This window comes from Amia ocellicauda, chromosome 8, assembly GCF_036373705.1.
Source record: "Amia ocellicauda isolate fAmiCal2 chromosome 8, fAmiCal2.hap1, whole genome shotgun sequence".
Taxonomy (NCBI): Eukaryota; Metazoa; Chordata; class Actinopteri; order Amiiformes; family Amiidae; genus Amia; species Amia ocellicauda.
Genome location: NC_089857.1, coordinates 9,940,331 through 9,961,972, shown reverse-complemented (window position 1 = coordinate 9,961,972; position 21,642 = coordinate 9,940,331). Strand labels below are relative to the sequence as shown.

At 37.7% G+C, this 21,642-nt stretch overlaps 1 protein-coding gene across 2 annotated transcripts in view; it reads right to left on the bottom strand.

The window, feature by feature from the left end:
• Positions 1 to 21,642, bottom strand: part of sv2ca (synaptic vesicle glycoprotein 2Ca) — a 54,514-nt gene that overhangs the window by 15,681 nt on the left and 17,191 nt on the right. For both annotated transcript variants that reach the window (XM_066711957.1, XM_066711956.1), the window contains exons 3-4: positions 10,641 to 10,821; positions 7,900 to 8,051 (exon numbers count right to left, since the gene is read on the bottom strand). In XM_066711957.1, coding sequence (XP_066568054.1) covers positions 7,900 to 8,051; positions 10,641 to 10,821 — 333 coding nt within the window. The remainder of the gene's footprint in view (positions 1 to 7,899; positions 8,052 to 10,640; positions 10,822 to 21,642) is intronic.

Below are 21,642 nucleotides of genomic sequence, written 5' to 3'. Positions count from 1 at the left end.
CAGAATTATTGCCAAAGCTATCAATAGGTTTTATGAAGCCATAAAAATCTCTGAAAATCTCTGCCAGCTTTAAGGTTACCCTTTTAGCAACAATCGATTTTTTTATTTTGGTGCCTGAAGAAAAAAACATTTTGACAACTGGGAATGCTTCCGATTTCAGGACGCTGGCTTGGGCCTAGAATTGCTAGAAGAATAACAAAGTCCTTACAATGTTCTGTATTGTTTTTTTCATTTCATTTAGAATTTGTAGATCATCATTGTTCTCTGTGATTTAAAGGCAAGAGCCTTTAAGACATTATAAACTATTTTTAATGGAATAATTCATTGTGACTGTAAATAGCAAACTAATCAGAAAGCATATAAGTAATATTCCTATACTTTCTGAAAAGATATCTTACATAAAGTAAATAACTGACCTAAACATTACCTGTTCACTGCTGTAATGTCAGTACACTAGAGGTCTGGTGCCAACAACAAATTGCATGTACGTATTGTATGAAGATAATAATTGGCACACGGTCAAGCTGAATAACATTGCTCCAGCTACTAGCATGACGTTAAGGTCAACAGCCCTTTTGCAGAGCAATAACCTCGTAAAAACAGTAAAGATGGCTTTTCTAAAAGCGACTGCTTCAGCTCATGAAGTTCAGTGGAATTCTTTTTCAAAAAGAAGCGTAACAAAGGGACTGAGGTTTAGTGGGAAATAAAGGAGACATATTATCTAATGTGTTTTGCTTTGGTTCCTGAGACACAAGAGGAGAGAAGGAATCTCAAGTCATTCTCTTAGGTGCGTGATGGTAATCTAGCAGCACTGCAGAGACACCTTTGCAGAGTGCCTTATAGAATTCATATCAAAAGCTGAATACATGAGAACACTTTGTTCTAGTTTTTTCCCTACTAGAAAATGAATTCAAGCATAAACTCCTTCAAGCTTGGTGGAAAGACAGTTTAATTGAATATGTTTCTAAATGCATCACACTGTGGTTTCCCCAAGTTAAACCTAACCTCTGATCCCTAGAAGAGGTGCACTTTCTCGTCATCAATCTTCCTACCAGCAGTGAGTTCCCCCGGTGTCACAGGCTGTAAAGCTCTCGCCCAGCTGTGTCCTGGGAGCACTTTCTCACGGACCATCGAACAGCACAAAAATCTTATTGGCCTTCCTCCTGCTCAATATCACCTTCTCACTCTAATGATTACCAAAAATGGCCGAGTGAATCACAGAAACAAAGACCACAGTTCTGGGTTGGATATGGATACAAGAAATGAGACAGAAAGGAATGAAGACTGAACGGGGCGAATGTTTAGGCTCCAAAACATTACAAAAACAATATATGACACGGTAACGCATGTTTTAATGTTCTCATCTTGTGCAGCCTCTTGATTCACAGCCTGCCTTCCTGTTTGGGAAAATGTTGTCACCTAATAATAAGAATAATACAGAGATGTATATTAAGCGATCAGAGGTTGTATGCTGTGAAGGTGACTGGATGGATGTGTAGGGTAGCAGTTGTAAACCACCAGAGGGCATGAGAGGAGCAGTGCTGGGGCCCAGCTACACATGGTGCAATAAGGATATATAGCACAGAACAGAGTTTATTAGGTCACCCAATGCTTTCAATACTTCTTGTCTAGTTTCTAAGCAACATTCACCCATGTCAAGTACAGCTCATTTTTCTCCCTATCATTGTATAATTAAATCCATTACATTGTGCTCCCTTTAATGTAAATCTTCTTAGCAATAAGTAAACATACATAGATAATATATACAGTGGAGTAGAGTGCAGTGGAGAGAATAGAGGAACTGTGAGCCAGAGAGTGATTTTTAGAGACAGACAGAACCTTTGAGTTTTAGTATATTTTATTATTGTGCTGGTGGATGTGTTTTGAGTTTATGTAAATAAAAGTGCTTTATTTTCACCTTAATTCTGTTTCCACCTCCTGGGTGCCAGCCCACCCACACCCACACCCACACACACACACAAAAACACATGAGCTGGCACCCAGGAGGCAGGAGGCAGAAACAGAATTAAGGTGAAAATAAGCCCTTTTATTCTCATAGTCCCTCTGTTCTCTCTCAGTCACTCTAGTCCACTGTTTCGTGGGAGCTGAGGCTCCTTAAAAAGGGTGTGATGCAGGGCCAGGGGCTTATATATTGTTGTTTCCACTTCCTTCAAAACACAGCTTATCTGTATATCTATCAATCTATCTATCTATATATATACATAGCTATTCATATACATAATCATATACATATACATATATACATATATATATACACACACACACACACACACACACATACAGTAGTAAAATACAAATTGCACCGCTATGTTAAATTAGCTTATCAAGCTAATTTAACATGCAAAGCTTTCCTTAGTCTTAATTCCATTAAACTGGTTGCAGCCTGGTTTTAAGTATTCTGTCTATTCGGGCCAAAAGCTATTAAAGTTAATAGATGGACATAATCAGTAAAAACAAGAGTATGTGGAATAAAATGATCAGTCCACAATGTAAAAAGATCTATTGTATCATTCTTTTTTTTCCCAAAGCTTTGCAGTCTGGAGGTCAGGAGCAAAGGACGACTTCCTTTGCAGCTCAAACATAGCTACTGCACTCCATTCAACATGTCACGTCTCTGGGCCCTCTTAAGGAAGGTTTGCAAAACAGCAAGACACAATATCTGTGAACACATTTTGCCCACCTGTGCAATTTAGCCACCATGCTGTAGTGCTCCACCAGCAAGTCAGCCTAGGTTGTGCTAGTACAGACTCGAACCACAGCGGTCTGGGCTATAAGGCCTAAAGGGCTCTCAGTTATACATATCAGTCACTTTCTTTACAATTTCCCCACACACAATATCCTTCAGTGTGTAGGATTATCATGCATCCATAATCGTTATTTTATTCATCTTCTGCTGCTTGGAGCCACAGTAACCCTCCCATCATCTCATTTAGACTCCCCCTACAAGGGATGTTTTCTCAGTTGTTCTCTTTTTATATGGTTTTCTCACTTCAAAATAATAGTACAAAAAGAGTGGTGTTATAATTTATTAGGATACACAGTAGGATTGTGCATAAGCCAACGGTGTATGAACAGTTTTCCTCTCTTTAAAAAAAATTACAGGTGTCCTCATCTTAAAGGTTGCGGCGCACTGTAGAAAATACATTAGGATTCTGTGTGGAGTTGATGGGGCTATTAATCATAGAACATCATTCCACTTCTACCCGTCATTAAACAAGAACTGTTTGACTGCTTCTGTAAATCTTAGAGGGGATCAATATTGTGCACATTCTGGTAAGACTGGAGGTGGAGGCTGCAGAGATCAGATACAGCCTGAGCACACGATTCCTCTTGTCCTGAAAGCGCGATCCTATCGAGGTCAGATATATCACCTTTTTCTCTTTTAAACAGAAGCATTTGGTTTCCTGCAGGGAAGAAACACTGAGAGAAGTCCACTCTTGAAGCACACTGTTAAATATAGCATTTGTGACATGTTTGGGGCCCTTTATTAATGTCCCATAATCCCCTCTTATTACAGACTAGCCAGCTTCAAAATCTGTTTAAACATTTTCTTGTCTGGAGACTACAGAGTGGTACATTTAGAACCAGAAAAAACATGCATATTTTATGATTCTTCATATAAACAGTACCTTCATATATGAAAATTACACACTATGCTAAATATATACATTAATCAAGACAACATTACTGATCATGACAAATTATTTATGTACTTGTGTCAGTGTGACTTTTATCAAGGCTACAGCATTAGGTGACACATCTCCATTCTTGAGAGACTGGGTGGATTCTGTTCATCCCATTGACAAAAGCTTCATTCAATTCAGCTACTTTACAGTGTGGCTTGTGGAGCTCATGAGCTGGGATATTAAGAGCTGTTTATATCTCTGTTTAATGGCATGTGTGATACATGTTTCTGTGCTAGCTGGCTGAGCTCAGTTTGACTTCTCCCCTTACGAGATGGCAAGCACAGCAGGGTCATCTTATACATTTCCCATAATTTTCCCATTGCTTTTCAAAGCCAAAAGGGTTTTAGGAAATGTGGTAGTTTAATTGAATATGCTGCTATAATGGGCACATATTTTCTCTTTCACAGTCCAAGATGTGCAGTAAAGTTTATACTATGTGCAGGTCAATGCATTAGTGCATTCTTTCACCAGTGTAACAGTGCTCATAGACTGTACAATGAGGCTGCGTCAGTGACGTCACTCCCTCTAGACTTGGCGGAGAAACCACACTCCCCACATCACGGCCCTTCTTTCGGGGCGCCAGGTTTGTCGCTCTCTTGGGGCTGTGCAGTTCGAGGTGAGCCTGACATGGCAGTTTGAATGAGTGCTGATCTGACTGCACATGCTACAACAGCATGCATCAGTTGTTTTGCATTTACACACAGTGGGTCTTATTAACCCACAAAATTTGAAAAGGCCACAGCATATTTACAAGGTGCAACTACACGGCCTAACCACTCTCCCCAGACGTGTACCTCCTGTGCGGCCATGTCATTGATGGCTCAGCACAGCTAGAGAGGTTCTGGAAGTCCTGGAGGCTCATGAGGGATTGTAAGGGATGCAGTTTCACAAAAATGATTATAAATGTTTAAAACACACACACCAGCACCTCCACTGCTCTAACTAATAAACATGATGGGTAACATTTTAAAATAGCACCAAAATACAGCCACCGTTAATGGTTAATGTGTCACCGCAATGGCTGGACATTCATTAAATTTAAGAGTTTTAAATTGCAATGTGGTGTGACTATATCTGCTAATTTTTTGTGGTGGGTGGGAGTGCTGGTGCTGCAAGTGTGTCCGTTTTTGGGTGTTTTGTGTCTTGTTGTTTTTTGCTCAAGTGTGAATGTCAGTGCCCTGGAGCATTACTACTGAGAAGTGAGGAATGTCAAGATTTTAAGCATTGACACAAAGACATGACGTTATAATTGCATTTTCCATAGGAGTGTAATGGAGAACCCCAGAGGGTTAATGTTTAGCTGATACCATTGAAAATCTCATTACGGGGATTATGTATGTAATTGACTAGAGTTCATGGCTGACTGAATCAGCAGCCCCCGAGATTTATGTACCTACTCAGAGCAGCACAATCCTCGGCCCAAGCAAACTGAGTCAGTCGTGCTGCCACCACCACAAACCATAAACCACAAACAAGTTCTGCTTAAAAAGAATAGAAAAAGAAAAAAGCAGTGGATGTGTAGTCTATGGAGAACATAAATTAGCAGAACTTGCACGATGTTACTGAAAAGAAAGACGTTTAAAAAAGGAAAGCAACTAATCAATTGACCTCCATTACAAGCTGGAGCACTTAAAGTCAAGAAGAAACAAAGGTAACAAAAGGAGTGTGCTTGTTTTATGACAGACCATTCCTGAAAGATTTTTTTTTTTTCAATTATAAACTATATTATGTAAAATCAATGACTGGTAATTAAATGCCTCCACACATATGCATGAGTACGATTTCTTCTGCTTGTGTGGTTGGATTGTCTTTATATAAGGGTTCACAGAGACTGCTAGAGTGCTTTTAAAATTACAAACGCAGCACGGGGAACACAATATTTCTACCACCAAAACAAATTCCATCTCTTCCTTGTTCAAGAAACTGAAACAACAGCTTAGCATGCATGCTGAAGAATCTGCCCAGATGGAGATAGCCAAAAACATTTTCAAGGAAGAATGCAATAAAATATATGAGGTAGCATATGGCCATTTATTTAAATTGTTTACTACTACTACTACTGCTACTTCTACAAAACATAAAAAATAATACAGTATTTCAACTACTGTTTATGATCTTCTAGAAAATGATAATATTTCCCAATACATTCTAACGGTATTCTTAGATTAACTAAGAATATAAGATGTGTAACAATACAAACCGAATTGCTCATGTTTTGGTGGAAGGTTATGTGCCCTTAGGGTAAATACAATCAAACATATTTACAGACTTAGCAGAAAAACAAGTATTACTATAAAAAGCAAAACAGGTCTGAGGATGTCTGAGGTACAGTTTGCGCTGTTACAAACCTTTAATTTAATAATAACATCTATCATTAAAATTGCTGTAACTACAGGTTGAGGTCTATGCTGGGAAGCCAGGAACAGTCTGCATTGCTAATCGTGTACAAGCAGACAACAAAATGTTTACGGGAACATGGCAAGTGGTTCCCAGGGCTTTAGAATTACAAGTGAGAAACACTATTGAGTCTTAAAAAGAAATCTAAAAATGGAACTGTGATTATTTCTATTACTACAGCAGTACTCGTATTAAACCAGGTTAGCCTTTTTGAAAGAGTACTAATTAATTAGTTATATTGAACCCTAGCTCAAACCCAGGTCCCAGAAAAGCCCCAGCAGGCTGACTAGACCTCCAGGCTGCCCCTCTGCCTGCCAAACACCCTGCACCATGCATGCGTGTGAGCCTGCAGTTGTAACACAGTATCCTTTATGAAAACACATCTTGTACCGACTTTTTTTAGGTGTCCTTCAATAACGGCACACTAATCATTATCCACAGGCTGTTCTATTTGGTAGAGCAAGAAGAAAATGTAATTAGCCTTCATCAAGAGAAATAAAATGCGTAGTGTAGCTGGCACGACAGGTTCCTTTTACATAATTTCCATTATATATTTTTTCTTCTTTATTGATGAGCAAAGCGTATTTCCTGCGTAGTCTGTGATAAATCACCAGGCTGTATCTCCCTCTTCCCTCTACACTGCAGTCGCTGCTTCATCCTTTAAACAACCCCAGCTCAAGCTCACATTAATCATTTAACCTGCACCTTACATCCTCACTTAGAGAAATTACACATCACAAGTCATTATGGGTAGTGCAAACCAGCTACCAATTTCAGTTTCAAAAGAGACATGAAAAAACTTTCCATTTTATTAACTTGCAGGGATGGCTGTTTTATTATGAGCCTGCATATGAGAACATGCAGTCTTGTGCTCTTGCAGAATCTTTATTAGTATTATTATTTATGATGATGATGATGATAATAATAATAATAATAATAATAATAATAATAATAATAATAATAATAATAATAATAATAATAATAATAATAATTAAAGTTTAATTCTCCACACCCTGTTCTGCTTGAATGATATTGTTTTATTAAAGCAAGTGCAATGGATTAATCTATTTTCAACTATATATCCCCACCTGAGGCTATGACAGTTGATAGGGTGGCCCGTCCTTGTGTGGATGAATGCGTTCAGACACTGGTTAAAAATCTGCTTCTTCCTATTGATGTAATGTGCTGTTGAAATGTGAGTGGATTGTAAGATCATTGTAAATGATGCAAGACATTTTCTTGCCACACTGTATATTTTGTGAATTGTGAGAAACGCTGTTGTATTGTATTGATCTTCTTAATTGTGTGTTCAAAAGAGAGCACTTAAAATAAACTTTTCACTTGTCTGTTCTGTTCTAATATCACTCTGCTCATCTTAAATTAATACAGAGATGGCCTTTTGCAATGAATTAAACACCAACAGTCGTGACTGGAAAGCGTCAGTATTGCAGAGTTAATTCTGTTCTCGCCAGGATGCTCTCTGTGGTGTGCACACACACACACACACATGCATACACACACACACACACACACACAAACAGACACACACACACACGCATACACACGCGCACACACGCACACGCACACACACACACATGCACACGCACACACGCACACACGAATGAATGCACATACACACGCACAAACAGTTTTTTCATACAACACCTTAATTGTTAACTAAAACACTTTTTTCTCGTATGACACTTCTTGCTCCTGTATGGCAGTGTTTAGTCTTGCTTGACACTTCTTGTTTGCATGTGGAAAGCACTGCGGATGTCTGTGTGACTTCACTCACCATAGTGTGGGATGATGGCCCAGGCCATGGCTGAGGCGTAGATCCCCCCAATCATCCAGAACATGCACAGCCAGCTGAGGTGCTCCCCTCGCTTCTCCCGAGCCAGAACCTCCGCGAAGAAGGAGAACACGATTGGCACGGCCCCGCCAATGCTGCAGGGACAGGACACACAGTCAGGTTTGCCCCTCCATGCTCCATGTATTAATATGGACAATTATTTACTTCCAGCAGTATTTTCAAGGAACTTCATTGTGTGTCTCAAAACCTACTATGTTTTAAAACAATTTAAGAAAATAAAGATAAAGACAATGATGTCTCTCAAAATGCAGTCTGTAATAGTATTGCATAAGTCAGGGCTTCACTCCAACATCCAAGAGCATCAATGCATTTATGGAGATCCTCGATCACACTTGACCCTTAAGGATGCTGTTTGCACCCAGTGCTGGAACATTCCATTCCTGGGCTGCTCGTATCCCAGTGTATGTGACATTTTTCAGGATGTGAGCATCAAGGACATGTTGTGCACGACCTCCTCAAGGAACAAACAACATTTGAATTGGATCAGATGTCATGGAGAGTGTTGGTGAGAGAAAACAAAGTTGCTCCAGTCTGGTTCCCACAAATTATGTTGTGTTGAAACTTTCCTGATTGTCAGAGGTCTGTTTGTCTTTAAACTAAACAGATCTCTCCTGCTCCTTGTATATTTCTATCTGTGGTTTGTGTGTCATTTGCCTTTGAATTCTTAAACGTTACAATAACTCTAGAATTAAAACAAACAACAACAAAAAAACACTTGAGGCTTCAAATAATTAGCCAGAAGTCAGTCTTGGACATACAAACCCTATCCACTTTTCACATTCTTTAGAGTTAAACATGATTTTTTTTTTCAGGAGGTTGAAGAAAACATCCTGTTTAAACTCTTATTTTACTTTCTGTATTCAGCTTAAAAAATCTGTTTGTTATGCTTGCATGAGACATTTGCTGATGATGAGTTAAAGATAGGAACTGTAAATATAAAATTTGGTGCAAAAACAGATGAGTGACAGGATAGTACATGGAGACTGTGTGGCTGTGCAGTTTATTTTTAGTGCAGAAGTACAGAAAGATGAAGAACGGTTCTGTGCAGGGCTTTAAGTTACAAAATATTATTTCATTATTTTACTTAATTCCAGACTTTCAGGGGCATTTCTGAGTTACTTTGTTATTGAAAGAAAGTCCAGTAGGAAAGTAAAATGAGCACTACAGTGGGTATTGATTAGAGTAAAGTAATGCGTTGTCTGTGAAGAGAAGACTATTATCTAAAGCAAGGGATCTTGACTAAAGCTGACGTAATAAAAGCAGAGTGGTGATTCTATTGGTTTGTGGATGCTGCTCTTAGTGCTTTGATGGGTTACTGCATGCAGCATGTTTTGAATAAAGGAAGAACACCCAGTGTAATATTAACTGCATTACTTATACTCTATATGGATGGTAAACTAAAATAAAAAAGGATAATTGGTTTAGTGAAATGTATTTATGTAAAATGTATGCTTCCAATCAACTAAAGATCCTCTGTCTCAGACACTGCTGTAATGTAGAGCAGCTCCTTCTTAAAACTGACAGAATTCTTATTGCATAAGATTTTAGCCCCTGGAAAACCAAAGGAGCCTCCATTAACTTATTGTATTGAAAAGCTTATGGCTTTCACTATTCATGTACATGATTGATAAGATATTGTAACAGTTTCTTAACTGTATTGTGGGTTCAAAGCCTAAGAACACACTGCTTTTGCAAACAGCAACTGCTCTTACACAGCTCTGATAAGAACAACAGGCTGTAAACTAACACACAGACCAAGGGGAAAGGGAAGGAAGGCTGTGACGTTCACTTACTGTGAAGTCCACACATAATAGTCACCTAGATAACTATTTACTGGCCACATACTGTACTCCATGCAAAGTTTGATTGACATAGAAATTGCCTCTGTGTGGATTACTGACACTATCAATGTTCATGTTAACACTACAGTCAGGAAGTCTAGCACACTGGGGTTTCAGATGTTTCAAATTGCAGAGATTGTGGACTGCTCTATAAGGTACAAAGGTATCATTATTGGTTTTCAGCTGAGATATATTAAAATAAAAAGAGCAAATCTAGAGAGAGTCTTTCAAAGGAGGGAACATATTAATAGCAGCATCATGATAAACTCCCACACAGGTCAATAAAGACTAGACGTTTGAATGTCTGATGTTGGATAGTCTTGCATTTGTGCTTTAGGTGTTTTCCCAGGTTTATGCCGTTCTGCAATGTTATAGCCATCCCTTTTTAATCTCTCTACAAATCCATGACATGAACACATACACCACATTGTGTGGTTTACTACTAATAATGGATTCTTAACCACCTGAGCCTCTGCTACAAAATATGATCCACCCTATTCAATATATTATTTTCCCTTTGAGAAAAACATGCTATGGTTAATTGTTTGAGAATGTGGAATATCAGAGTAAAATCACTATAGCGATGGAATATTAAGAAAAAGCAAAATAAAAATAGAAATCCTACCTTATTATAGGATTTTCATTTTTCAATATTTGCTTTAAATGTTTAAAATGCACATTGATAGGCTACTGTGGCATTCCATAAAGAGTCAATACATGTAAAATATACAATTAGGCCTATATACAATTTAGGCAACACTTTAAGTTAAGACATATACACATATTTAGTTTGTTTAGTTTATTTAATTTGAAAGAGCTTACCCAAATCCTGAAATTGAGCGACAGAGCAGAAAAATGCCATAGCCCTGAACAAAGGAGGACAGGAAAGCAAAGAATCCATTGACCGACATGCAGATGAGAAGAGACTGCCTTCGGCCCACTTTGTCAGCCAGGCCTCCCCAGAAGAAAGCCCCTACCATCATTCCCAGGTACACAATGCTGCCTGCAGAGCCAGGGAGAGGACAGAAAACAGGGTCACTGCTGGAGCTCCTGGAGCCCTGAAGAGAACCAGGAGGGCGGCAGGCGCTGTCAGATTGGCTGCATCATGGAAAACGTTTATTCTCAGGAGAAAACGCAGACCTGCCACACCTCCAAAGTTAGCTGAAAACAACCATGTTGACAAACAAGCACATTTGACCATAGGTTTTTCCTCCTAATTAGATGCAAGACTGCAGTTTGAAGTTGTGTTCTGTTGAACAGGAGATACAAAGGGCTAAAGTAAAAGTGCCAGGAAACTGGGAGGATGGCGACTCGTGTGAACAGGAAATACAACTAAATTCATCCCATGTAGAGTATTCTAATCAGCATGACTGTCTGATCAAACTTCTGCATTGCAGTCTTTCACTCTTGAGCAGTTGTTAATCAAAACACTTATTTTTAGCAAAAAATAAATTAAAAGGAAGCCAAAGGTTGTCTTTACAAGAATGCTTAATGTGGTTTTATGAAGCAATTTCATCATGAATAATTTCTCTCTTAATGTCCCATTAGCAAAGTAACATATACTGATGAAGTCACGATAAGCACACGATAAAATTCCACTCCTCTTAACTTTCCTTTTAAATGCAAGATTTAGGCTCTTCAATTCTAAAAGCGTTCTAAAGCACGTTGAGGAATCAATTTAATTTACACTCTCAGAGGCGGCCGGAAAAGGACCCTGCTGTGTCTGCTATGACGTGAGGAAGGTGCTCACCTTTGTGTCATTAAAATAATGAACATACCCTTTTATTTTCCTCACATCCTTAGTTCAGATATATTTTAATTGCTCAGTATCGAATAGCCAGTTCATTAGACTCAATGTTAATGAAACATTCTGGAGCGGTGTTAAAAATAAAACATGATTTCTATGGACAAATCATTCAAAATACTAAATTATCTTTAATCAGAGTGATGCAGTCTTTGTAAAACTTAGCCATTCAGGTATATAATTGAATGGATGCTTCTATGCTTTACAAAGATGCTATTTTTATTTTTCTCCAGGCTTTGTCATTGTTCACAGTATCACTCCTGCTGAGTAACTGCCTTCAAATCAGCTCTAGAAAAAACAGGATCAGTCTGCAAACTCTTGACTTCTATACTGACAGACTGGCTGATGTAAGTCTTGCATTTTGGTCCCAAACATTATCAAAAACATAATTAGGAATGGTCACCTTGTAGATATCTGTAATAAATAACTTGCAGGCCTGGATTTAGTTTAGATTTAGCTTAACCTTGGAGGAACGGGTACAATGTGAATAATAAAACATGTCAGGTCATGCTTGACATAGATAGAGGAACAGAGTGTTCACAAAACAATGGTCTCTCCTTCATCCCCTAGGAAATGGTAGGGAAGCTGTACACTGAGGGCTTTTACAGTGACTAGAGGGTGTGTTCAGAGTCAAGATAAAGTAGCACATTAGGATATAGTGTGAACCTTTTATATATATATATATATAAAAAATACAATATTCTGATCCCAGAGGAAACAGACAATTTTGATGATGATGATGATGATTATGGATGTATTATTATTATTATTATTATTATTATTATTATTATTATTATTATTATTATTATCATCAGTGTATCAAACACAAATACACAGGGTACTCGATGCAGCTCTCAGACCACAGCCAATGAGTTACAGCCACTTGCTTCCCTGCGAGTTCATTTGGAGGACGTCCCGGTGATCAGTCTTCATGAAAGGTACTGGCCGACGTCACTGAGCTCACCCATCGTAGCTCTATCCACTTACTTCAGCCACGATATGCTCATAAAAATGCAAATGTTTCACTGAAGAGAATTACTGCGCATCCTCTTTTCCACTACCCCTGCCCAACGAGGAGACCAGCACTTTATTTTTCTACTCCGATGCGAAAGATATCCAGTTTTGTTTCCTTATCACGGGTCCAGATGTGATGAAGCGGCGAGTAGCGGCGGCCCGCAATCCATTATAAGTGACAGCCGGTGCGGTTTAAACGCGCTGTACCGCGAACTCGCCGCTGCAGCACAAATGAATTAAGCAAGTGTTTTGCCGCACAATCACTTTTAATGTCGCGTATGATTAAAAATGTACCTTCACTTAATAATACAGTAACAGCTTCTGAAACTGAAGGTAGCTAAATAATATACGCCAATGATAATATATTCTACAGTTGGTGAGCTATTGGAATCTGGAACCCAGCAATTAAAACAAACAAACTAATACATAAACAAACCATTCTATTTAATTGCGTGAAAATGACTCAATATCTGGTACAAATAAAAATTAAAATTAAAAAAAACATCCAAACTAAATCTTCTCTGAGTGCCTGCACAAAACAAAACCTGTTTATTCAGCAAGGGGAGTGACACAAGCCTGTGTAATTGGATTTCTGACCTTTGGACTTGGAGTTACACAGGGGTCATATTTCCTTTAGTAGTCCCTCTACTCGATCAGCAGGAGTATTAGAGTGAAGAGCGAGCTGGCAAAGGCAAGGCTCTTAAATCAACGGCAGCAAAGTCTACAAAGGCACCAGTTCAGTGTCATTAAAGTAATACCCTTTTCCAATCTGCAAAAGCTCCTTGTAGTTGCTGGCATCCTGATAGTGGCTTTCTTAAGAAGGGCCATTTCTCTCGGCTCCATGACACATCCTTGTTACCCAGAACTACTGCAGACACCGGACTTTAAACGTACAAGGGCTGAGTGCGGACAGGCAGAATTCAATGCACATTTCTTCAGCACCTGCAGCAGGGATCTAAACCCAATATTATGCTGACCCTGATACTTGCTCTTACATACACAAGATCTTCACACTACTGAGTAGAAGCATTGCTGCGGCAAATAAGTACAGAAGGCTTACACAAGAACCGCAGAGCACTGAGCACTACTGTAATTAGCCCCAGTTTAAGCCATATCTTGACATGTTTTTTCTACTATTTACACAGATAAAGGAAATCCAGATAATAGTAAGAAACAGCTGACTAATTCTCTTGTTAATGAAGCTGAGCACATCCAACTACATAGGATTTTGCTTAATCCAATAGCTCCCATAGGTATTACAATAAAAGGCCTAATTGACAAGTCTGTGATAAAAACGTTCCCTGTGAATCCTCACTAATAATTATATTCCATGCTTCCCTCTCAAGTTGCGTTGTTCCACAGCTTGGTTTTGCCATGTGAACACGTCTAATTCAAAAGGGAAATTAAATCCTATTTGTGCACAAGGGGACCCCCCTCCAAATTAAAGAACAGCCGTAAGTATACTTTTCTGATGCAGCATTAGCTGTGAAATGCTAATTTAAGGTCCTTATATCTTGCAAAGGTCTTTGGAAATCACCCTGCACTCTCTCAGTCTGAACAGATCGAGCAAGATTTACCTGTAGTTTTATTTCACATTAACAGAAGTAATTGGTGGTGCTGATGTCCTCATCATTTATGCTCATTTGGATGGGAAGAACATTTCTTGCTTAACAGAGCTTGGAGTTCTTCTGCAGCCGACAAGGAATGCAAAATTACTTGGCCCTTTCAGAAACATTTATTTGACCAGTCAGCGTAGCGGATCATCCATCAAAGTCAAGTTTCTTACACAATATCCACACTTCAAATTTCCTATTTTGCAGCCAGAGTAATCATTTTAGATTGATTGATTTAATTTAATTTTAAGAACGAGGCCTGTTTTGAAAGAATAGGTTTTCTCGAGTCCATTCTCACTTGTCTTCAATGTCAGAGGAGATTTTACAACCTTTCCCCTATGTTTTATTGTTAATCTTAATGTGAATGTGATCATCCAGTCATTGCAATCCCCTTTTGAAATCCCCTTGTTTTGGTCTGATTTAGAGAACAAATAAAACATAATTGATGCTGTTAGGTAATGGCTGCATTGTCCTTTTAAACATGTTTCTTCTCTTTAAGACATCATTATTAATTGAGGAAGTCTCTGGGTAAGTGGTTATTTCTGTTTTTAGGTGACGTAGGCTTCGCAGTCAGTCCTGAGAGCAAAATGTGTTGCCCTCATAAGAAGGCAATACTTATCATATTAGTAGGGGGATATCTTTTTAGCCCTGACAGTAGACAACAGGGGATCAGTAAAGTTAGTTGTTTTTCAAAAACTATTTTACTGCAGATGAAGTGCTGGCAGCAATTTTCTCTGCCAGGTTTGTACATGAACAAGCAAATTACTTTACTCCAGCTGCAGGCCAAAGTGTCTTTCTACTGGAACAATACAGAAAAGCAATTATTATGCTGCAGTAATTGCTTTAATAGTATACTAGCTAGGTAGTTTACTGGTCAACATGTTTTTAAACCACTTGAAACAAAATAGAACAACAAAAGAAGAGACACCTGGGATACAACAGAGATGTGATACTGCAATCTGTAGCAGAATTCCCTGTGTACTGGGATCTAGAGCATTGTATAGATGCCTGATCTATCCTATCATAACTCTCAAAAGACTTATTGCAAAGTTACACCAGAATAATATGCAAAAATATCTATGCATATTCATGAACCAGAATATAGGAATCTATGGCGAACCCAAATAAGAAGTATATAAATATAAATAGATGAAAACAAACTTTTATACAATGTTAAGGGATACAAGCATACAGTGTAACTTTGATCTATTCTGTCAATCTTTTTCACTGAATGGAAGAGTATTTCGTATATGTTCAAGAGGACTGAATCCCAGGCAGGCTGAACCCTAAATCCAGACACATCATCCCCACACAGGAAGAGGCCGACCCATCCCGCTGTCTACGCTGATTCCCTCTCTAAAGGGGGCTGGCCGAGGTTAGAAGTGGAGAGCCTTCTTTCCATGTCAAGGTTAGTTTGTCATCCCATCTGACAGCATGTTAAACACCAGCTCCTGAATGGCCTGTCAGGGATGAATGATCCAGTAATGATTAAGACCTTCTTTAATTGCACTATGGGAACTGTCAGAGCACAGCAGGAGACCTTTCCCGTGATTAAAGTCCTAGAATCATCATAGTGCAGCAGATGGGATTCATCAGCAGTAGTGTGGCGCCTGGTTGATTGGACACTCAGTACAGACGCAGGAAAATCAGTTCCTACCAATGCCCCTGAGCTACCCATCAGTCTTCTGACTCCATTCTTGTAGGGCTTTATTATTTGCTCTACAGATTGATCCTCTTCCACAGTGGCACAGATGAAGAAGAAAACTGTAGGTCATGTATTGATATGAATGCTTATAGAAACACTATATAGTGAATGACCTCTGACAACAATTGTTCAAATTTGTCTACCGTGAAGTGTTTCAGACTGAGCTCTCCATATGAAAAGTCAAGAGTCAAGAGTTGGAGGGGTGGGAGGTGTTGGATTTTTTTCTTTTTTGGCCATACCAGTTTCTGAATGTATTGCAATGTTCTGAACTGAGTTTTGAGGAAACCTGGTTTAGCAGTCCATAGTGTGAGTTCAATTATTTAAGATCAGCTGTGCCTTTTTCTCTTTGCTCTTTCTAATATGAATAAAGTTACACTTCATGATGTAATACACATCTGATCGATGAGAGCTACTACTTGTGATTTAGGTTGCCTACCATATTTTACATAGCTGTATAGATGTGCTAGCCTGAGCTACTTGTTCAATGGTTAGCACTTGTATCTGGTTGCTACTGTTTGTCAGATCTTATTCAAAGATCCAGGAAATTGATTTCATTATTTTTCCATGACAAATCTTAATTTTCTGGGTACAGTGGTGGTTCTCTGATTGAGAAACCATCCTTTATATGAGTTGATTCAGTCTCCATACTGGACAAAGCAGCGAAACAGGTCTTCTGAGGGTAACTAATGATATTTTACTGGATAGTGATAATGGGAGCTAAACTCTTATTTATCCCAGTGGATCTTTCAGTTGTCTTTGACTCCATTCATCGTAATCTGTAACAAGAGCCTTTGGAAAATTGAAATCATTTGACAATTTTCTGATCCATGAATAGGATTATACCTCTAAAAACTATTACTAGTGGAATTACCTCTTTGTAATATTATTGTACAACATGGGTCTAAATTTCATGTTTTTTAATGTTGATGACACCCAATTATATAAAAGCAGATGACTCAATACCGATGTATTCAGTATATATGTGGAATTTGGGATGAACTAATGTACTTATTTAGTATTGTCCTGTGTGCTCACTTTCTGTTGGCCTATTTTCACACTGTGACCAGAATACAAGCAGTGGAGTAGGTTCACAGATGAGAGCGCTATAATGTCTCTGTTTTGAGCTGCTACTCCCATTCAAATCTCTTTTCATTGATTCAACTAACATGGAGAGATCTGAAGAGAACTTAAATCAGCAACTAGATGACTCATAGTTAGTAAAATAATAGCCTTGGACATCCATAAACTCAGTCCAGTTATCTTATTATACATGAAACACAACATAGAAATATAGTAACAGTATCGATAACACTTGGGTCTTTCTCTCTACGTTGTTTACTGTGCATATGCCAAGTATAGACATTCACAGTTATTAAACTGTCAAAACATTAAAAGGATGGCGAAATATCTGGTATCTGTCTCTTTTTCATTAGGACAAGGACTTATGTTACCCATATTTTCCTCACACATTTTGTTTTCTGAAGTTGCTCGGGTCAAGCCAGAAACACAGAGGGAGGGAGAAACAAACGAACAGGCTCCTGGTGCTGTCAAACCCTGTGAACGGACCCCAGAGACCAACAGAGGCATTCAGCTGCATCATGGAGTCTTTTCTGATTTCACGCTTCGATGCTTCTTCTGAGAGGAGAAAATTATATTAGCTGCACATAAACCAGTTCTGTTGTATTCATTTTACCTATGCCTGGTATAAAATGCTCAGTCACCTGTTATACTGAAGGAGCAATGTTCTGCAATGGAAATTTAATATTCCTCTCCCTTCATTCTGAACGGAGTCGGTGTGTAATTAAATTTGTTAAATATTATGTCAAGCTTTGCTGGATTCAATGTTCTCTTCACAAATAAACCCCATCACGGTTTCATAAGTAAAGCATGGAGGTAACAGGAGAGAATTGTATGTCATTCATATACATCTGCATTACTACAAGACTCATTTAATATATATATATATATATATATATATATATATATATATATATATATATATATATAGTAATAATAAATGCTGTGAAATCCTAAAAAAAACTGTATCCTTGAAAATTCTGCATGTGAGATTGAATTACAGATGGTCATATAAAATAAGTGTTAATGTGTAATAAAAAATATATAATACTAACCAACAAGCCAATACTTTATCAAACAGTGTTGTTCATTGCAGATAGGAAAATACACCATATTTGCTAAAGTATTGCTTTAGCTCTGGATTGTATTTATATTACAATTGCAGTGGACTAAGACTGAATGTTTCAAATATTCTGTTTGAATTTGCAGAATTCAATTGACAATAGAGATTCAACTGATAAGGGAGATTTGCATTCAAGAAATCGATTTAAACAGTGACATTTGATTAGTTTATGCTATTGTAGAATAACTAACGAAAAAAACAAAAACTTTTCCTCAAAAATAGGATGAAGTACATTTGAATAATATAGTATAACATTGAAAACAATGGCTATGGCTCCAAAACCTGGTAATACAATACAAAAATAATAACAAATAATAATAACAATAATAATAATCCAAACAACCTAAAGAAACACAGAAAGACTGAAGCTTGGAGTAACTAGGAGAAAAAGAAACACAGATAAATGTCCAAAAACACATGAAGATATATGACATTGTCATGAAGACATTAAAATGGCAAGAAAAGCAAATCAGAAATTGACTAATGAACCTACAGAATGGATTCCAAGACATAAGCAATGACCTAGAAGAAGGGCACAGAGAATATGGGAAGATGAGATCAGAAGCTTTGCTGGAGCAATCTGGAAAAGAGCAGCTGTAGATTATAACAATTGGAAACACCTGGGGGGTGTTATATTGTCATTATTATTAACTGTAATAACTTATGGAAGTATTTCCCAAGGATCCACATGAGAACATGTGTTAGGGAAGTGTATAACAAATTATACTTCTTCCTATTTTCCAAATGGTAGACCATACTTTCAGATTGTGCTTGGCAGATTGGTAACTGTATCTGCACATCTGTGCCATGGACATAGAAATCCGGCTGCACGTAGAACATGCTTTATTGCACAGCAGCCGCAAGGGAGGGCACACTTATTCACACTTGCCCAGTAGGCACAAGTGGTACATTCTGAGTTTAGCCAAGATCAAATCAGATGTGAAGCTACTGCAGAGGTGCTAAATATGGATTAGCCTCTATGGGCTCAATGGCCTTGTACTGTTCCTTGGCACTTAGTGTCCTTGAGATTTGTTATTCAATGTTATTCCATTCCCCAAAGCTATACAGGGTCTTTTGTATTTGTTATGAATAATTGTTAACATCCCACCCGTAAAGTAAATGAAATGAAATACCCGTCATATGGTGGTGTCCGGGAGTGTCTATGAAGGTCTATGAAAAGGTGACAACCTAAGGGCAAATCTTGAAATAATGATGAATAAAGATATTTTATATACAAACTAAAAAAGACTGGATTAAAACAGAGCTCTGCAGAAACTGAACTAATGTATAGCTTGTATTATAAGGAGAAATTTCATTAAATGTCCTTCCAACTTTATTTTAATGTAGATTATAAACTTTACATTATAAATGAGGCAGTTTTCATTTCAGTTCTAAAGCACTTCAATGTTGGTCCTCTGTTGATTATTTCTGAGGGTTGGGGTCTCTGGTTATGACAACCAAGTATCACTGGTCACAATTAAAAAGAAAGCTAACAAGAATATATAGTGGCTAAGGGCTTTCCCTGCCTAATGAAAATAAGTGGCATACTTTCCCAGATTAGAACCAGTTGGACTCCTTTTAAAAACAGGCAGACAAAATTACTCGTTTAAAGGTGGATTAAATCAGAAAGAGGAAACCTAAGTGGCCTTTAGTTCCAAAGCAATGTGAACTTCAAGTGAACTACATTCCTAAAACAAACAAGAGTTTGTGGGACTGGCCTATATAGATCCTATACATTGGCTGATCCAATATTTCAGTTACAACTAAGGTGAAAAAATGCTGTTAATTCATTGTTTAATTGTCTGGGAATACAGCAACGGCCAGTAATATTGATAATTGTAGGGTGAGCATAAAGGTAATTGGGATTCGAGACAGAACTGTATTTTAAAGTAAAGTAACTGAAAAGACAATACCAGACTTTTATCATTACACCAATTCAAAGTATCTGGAAGTACTTTGTCTGCATGTGATATTAGTTTTTGCATAAATTATTATTGAATATGTATTATTATGTATGCTAGTGCTAGTATGCAGGGTAGGATCATCTATTGTTTGTAGATTAGTGTAAACACTTTAGTTTAGGAGTATTACCCATAAGTGACAGTATGTGATAGTAAGTTGGGTAGTAGCAATACTATACTGACCATCCCTGGTTTACAATAACAGGGACAGGCAACCAGAGTAAGAGTAACCATCAGTAGTAGCCCAGCTGTATCAATGCAGTAATGCACACAGTAACATTTAGCAGGTTATTTTACTTTTGTATACAGGTTAAATTCATGGTTCAAGCTAACATTAGTTAGACCTCCTATCTTTACTAATTGTCATGCGAGGTGTTTACTTAAATAACCATTTGTAGAAAGCATAGAGGACCTATGTAACTCACCCCTTCAATTGCTATAGGATTGAAATGTGTATGATATACTTAATTAAAGGTAATTTAGGTAAACGCTGAAAATAACAAAATGCATGTTTCAATAGTGATAATTAGTCATAATTAGTTTGATCTCCTTGCAAATAGACCTCATTGTTCTGTTAAGTGTTTCTACAAGTGTGGTGTCTGATGCTACACAGAAAAACCACCAACTGGCAAATCCATAAAACTGCTCCTCATAACCCTGTGAATTGACCTCCACAATCTCTGTTAATGGAAATAAGCAATTATGCAGCATTGTTCCCTTGTTATTCTTGTACTCCCACTGTTTCAATATAGTTTGCCATCTGAAATACTTGGATTTCAAACTTTTCTTTTCTTTTTCTTTTTTTTTTAAAAGAGAAATATTGTTCTAGATATATAACTATATGTACCGGCAAAAGTAGGCATAATAATTTATCCATCTACAAAACCTTTCAAAGGTTTGTTTAATCATTTATCATTGTTAAAGTGATCCTACAAGCAGCGCTCTGTCCTCTACCACCTCAAAAACCACAAACTGAAAATCATACACATTTAACTATTTAACTATTTTACTGTGCCAATGAATTAGCAACATTAATTTGCCAATCATCTTCACAGTTTTATTTGCAGTCTGGATATATTTGGATCTTTGTTCCTTGATTATAATGTTAAACAAGGGAGTATGTACAGAGGCATTAGAAAGAAAAAACAACACAGATGTTTGCACATGATTTATTCATATGGCCTCTTACTATTGCTTTTAAGTACTTGGTGCCATGACAACCAACAACATGTACTAAACCAAATGAGAGTATGTATTAAAAAGATCATGTGCAACCCTGAACTTAACCATTTAAAGAAGCAACTGTGACAACTAGCAATTATAAAGTCTCAGATTATACAGCAGTAGAATATATGCTTTGGATCACTTTGAAACACCTGCCTTCAGTTACAGTGAAACCACTTCCTTCATTCCTACATTTATTATTGGTAATTTAAAAGTTTATACAAGTTTTTGTTTATACTTCTAACTATGTGAGAGACTTTGTATACATTTTATCAGGAATAGAAGTCTATTGCAGCAGGAAAA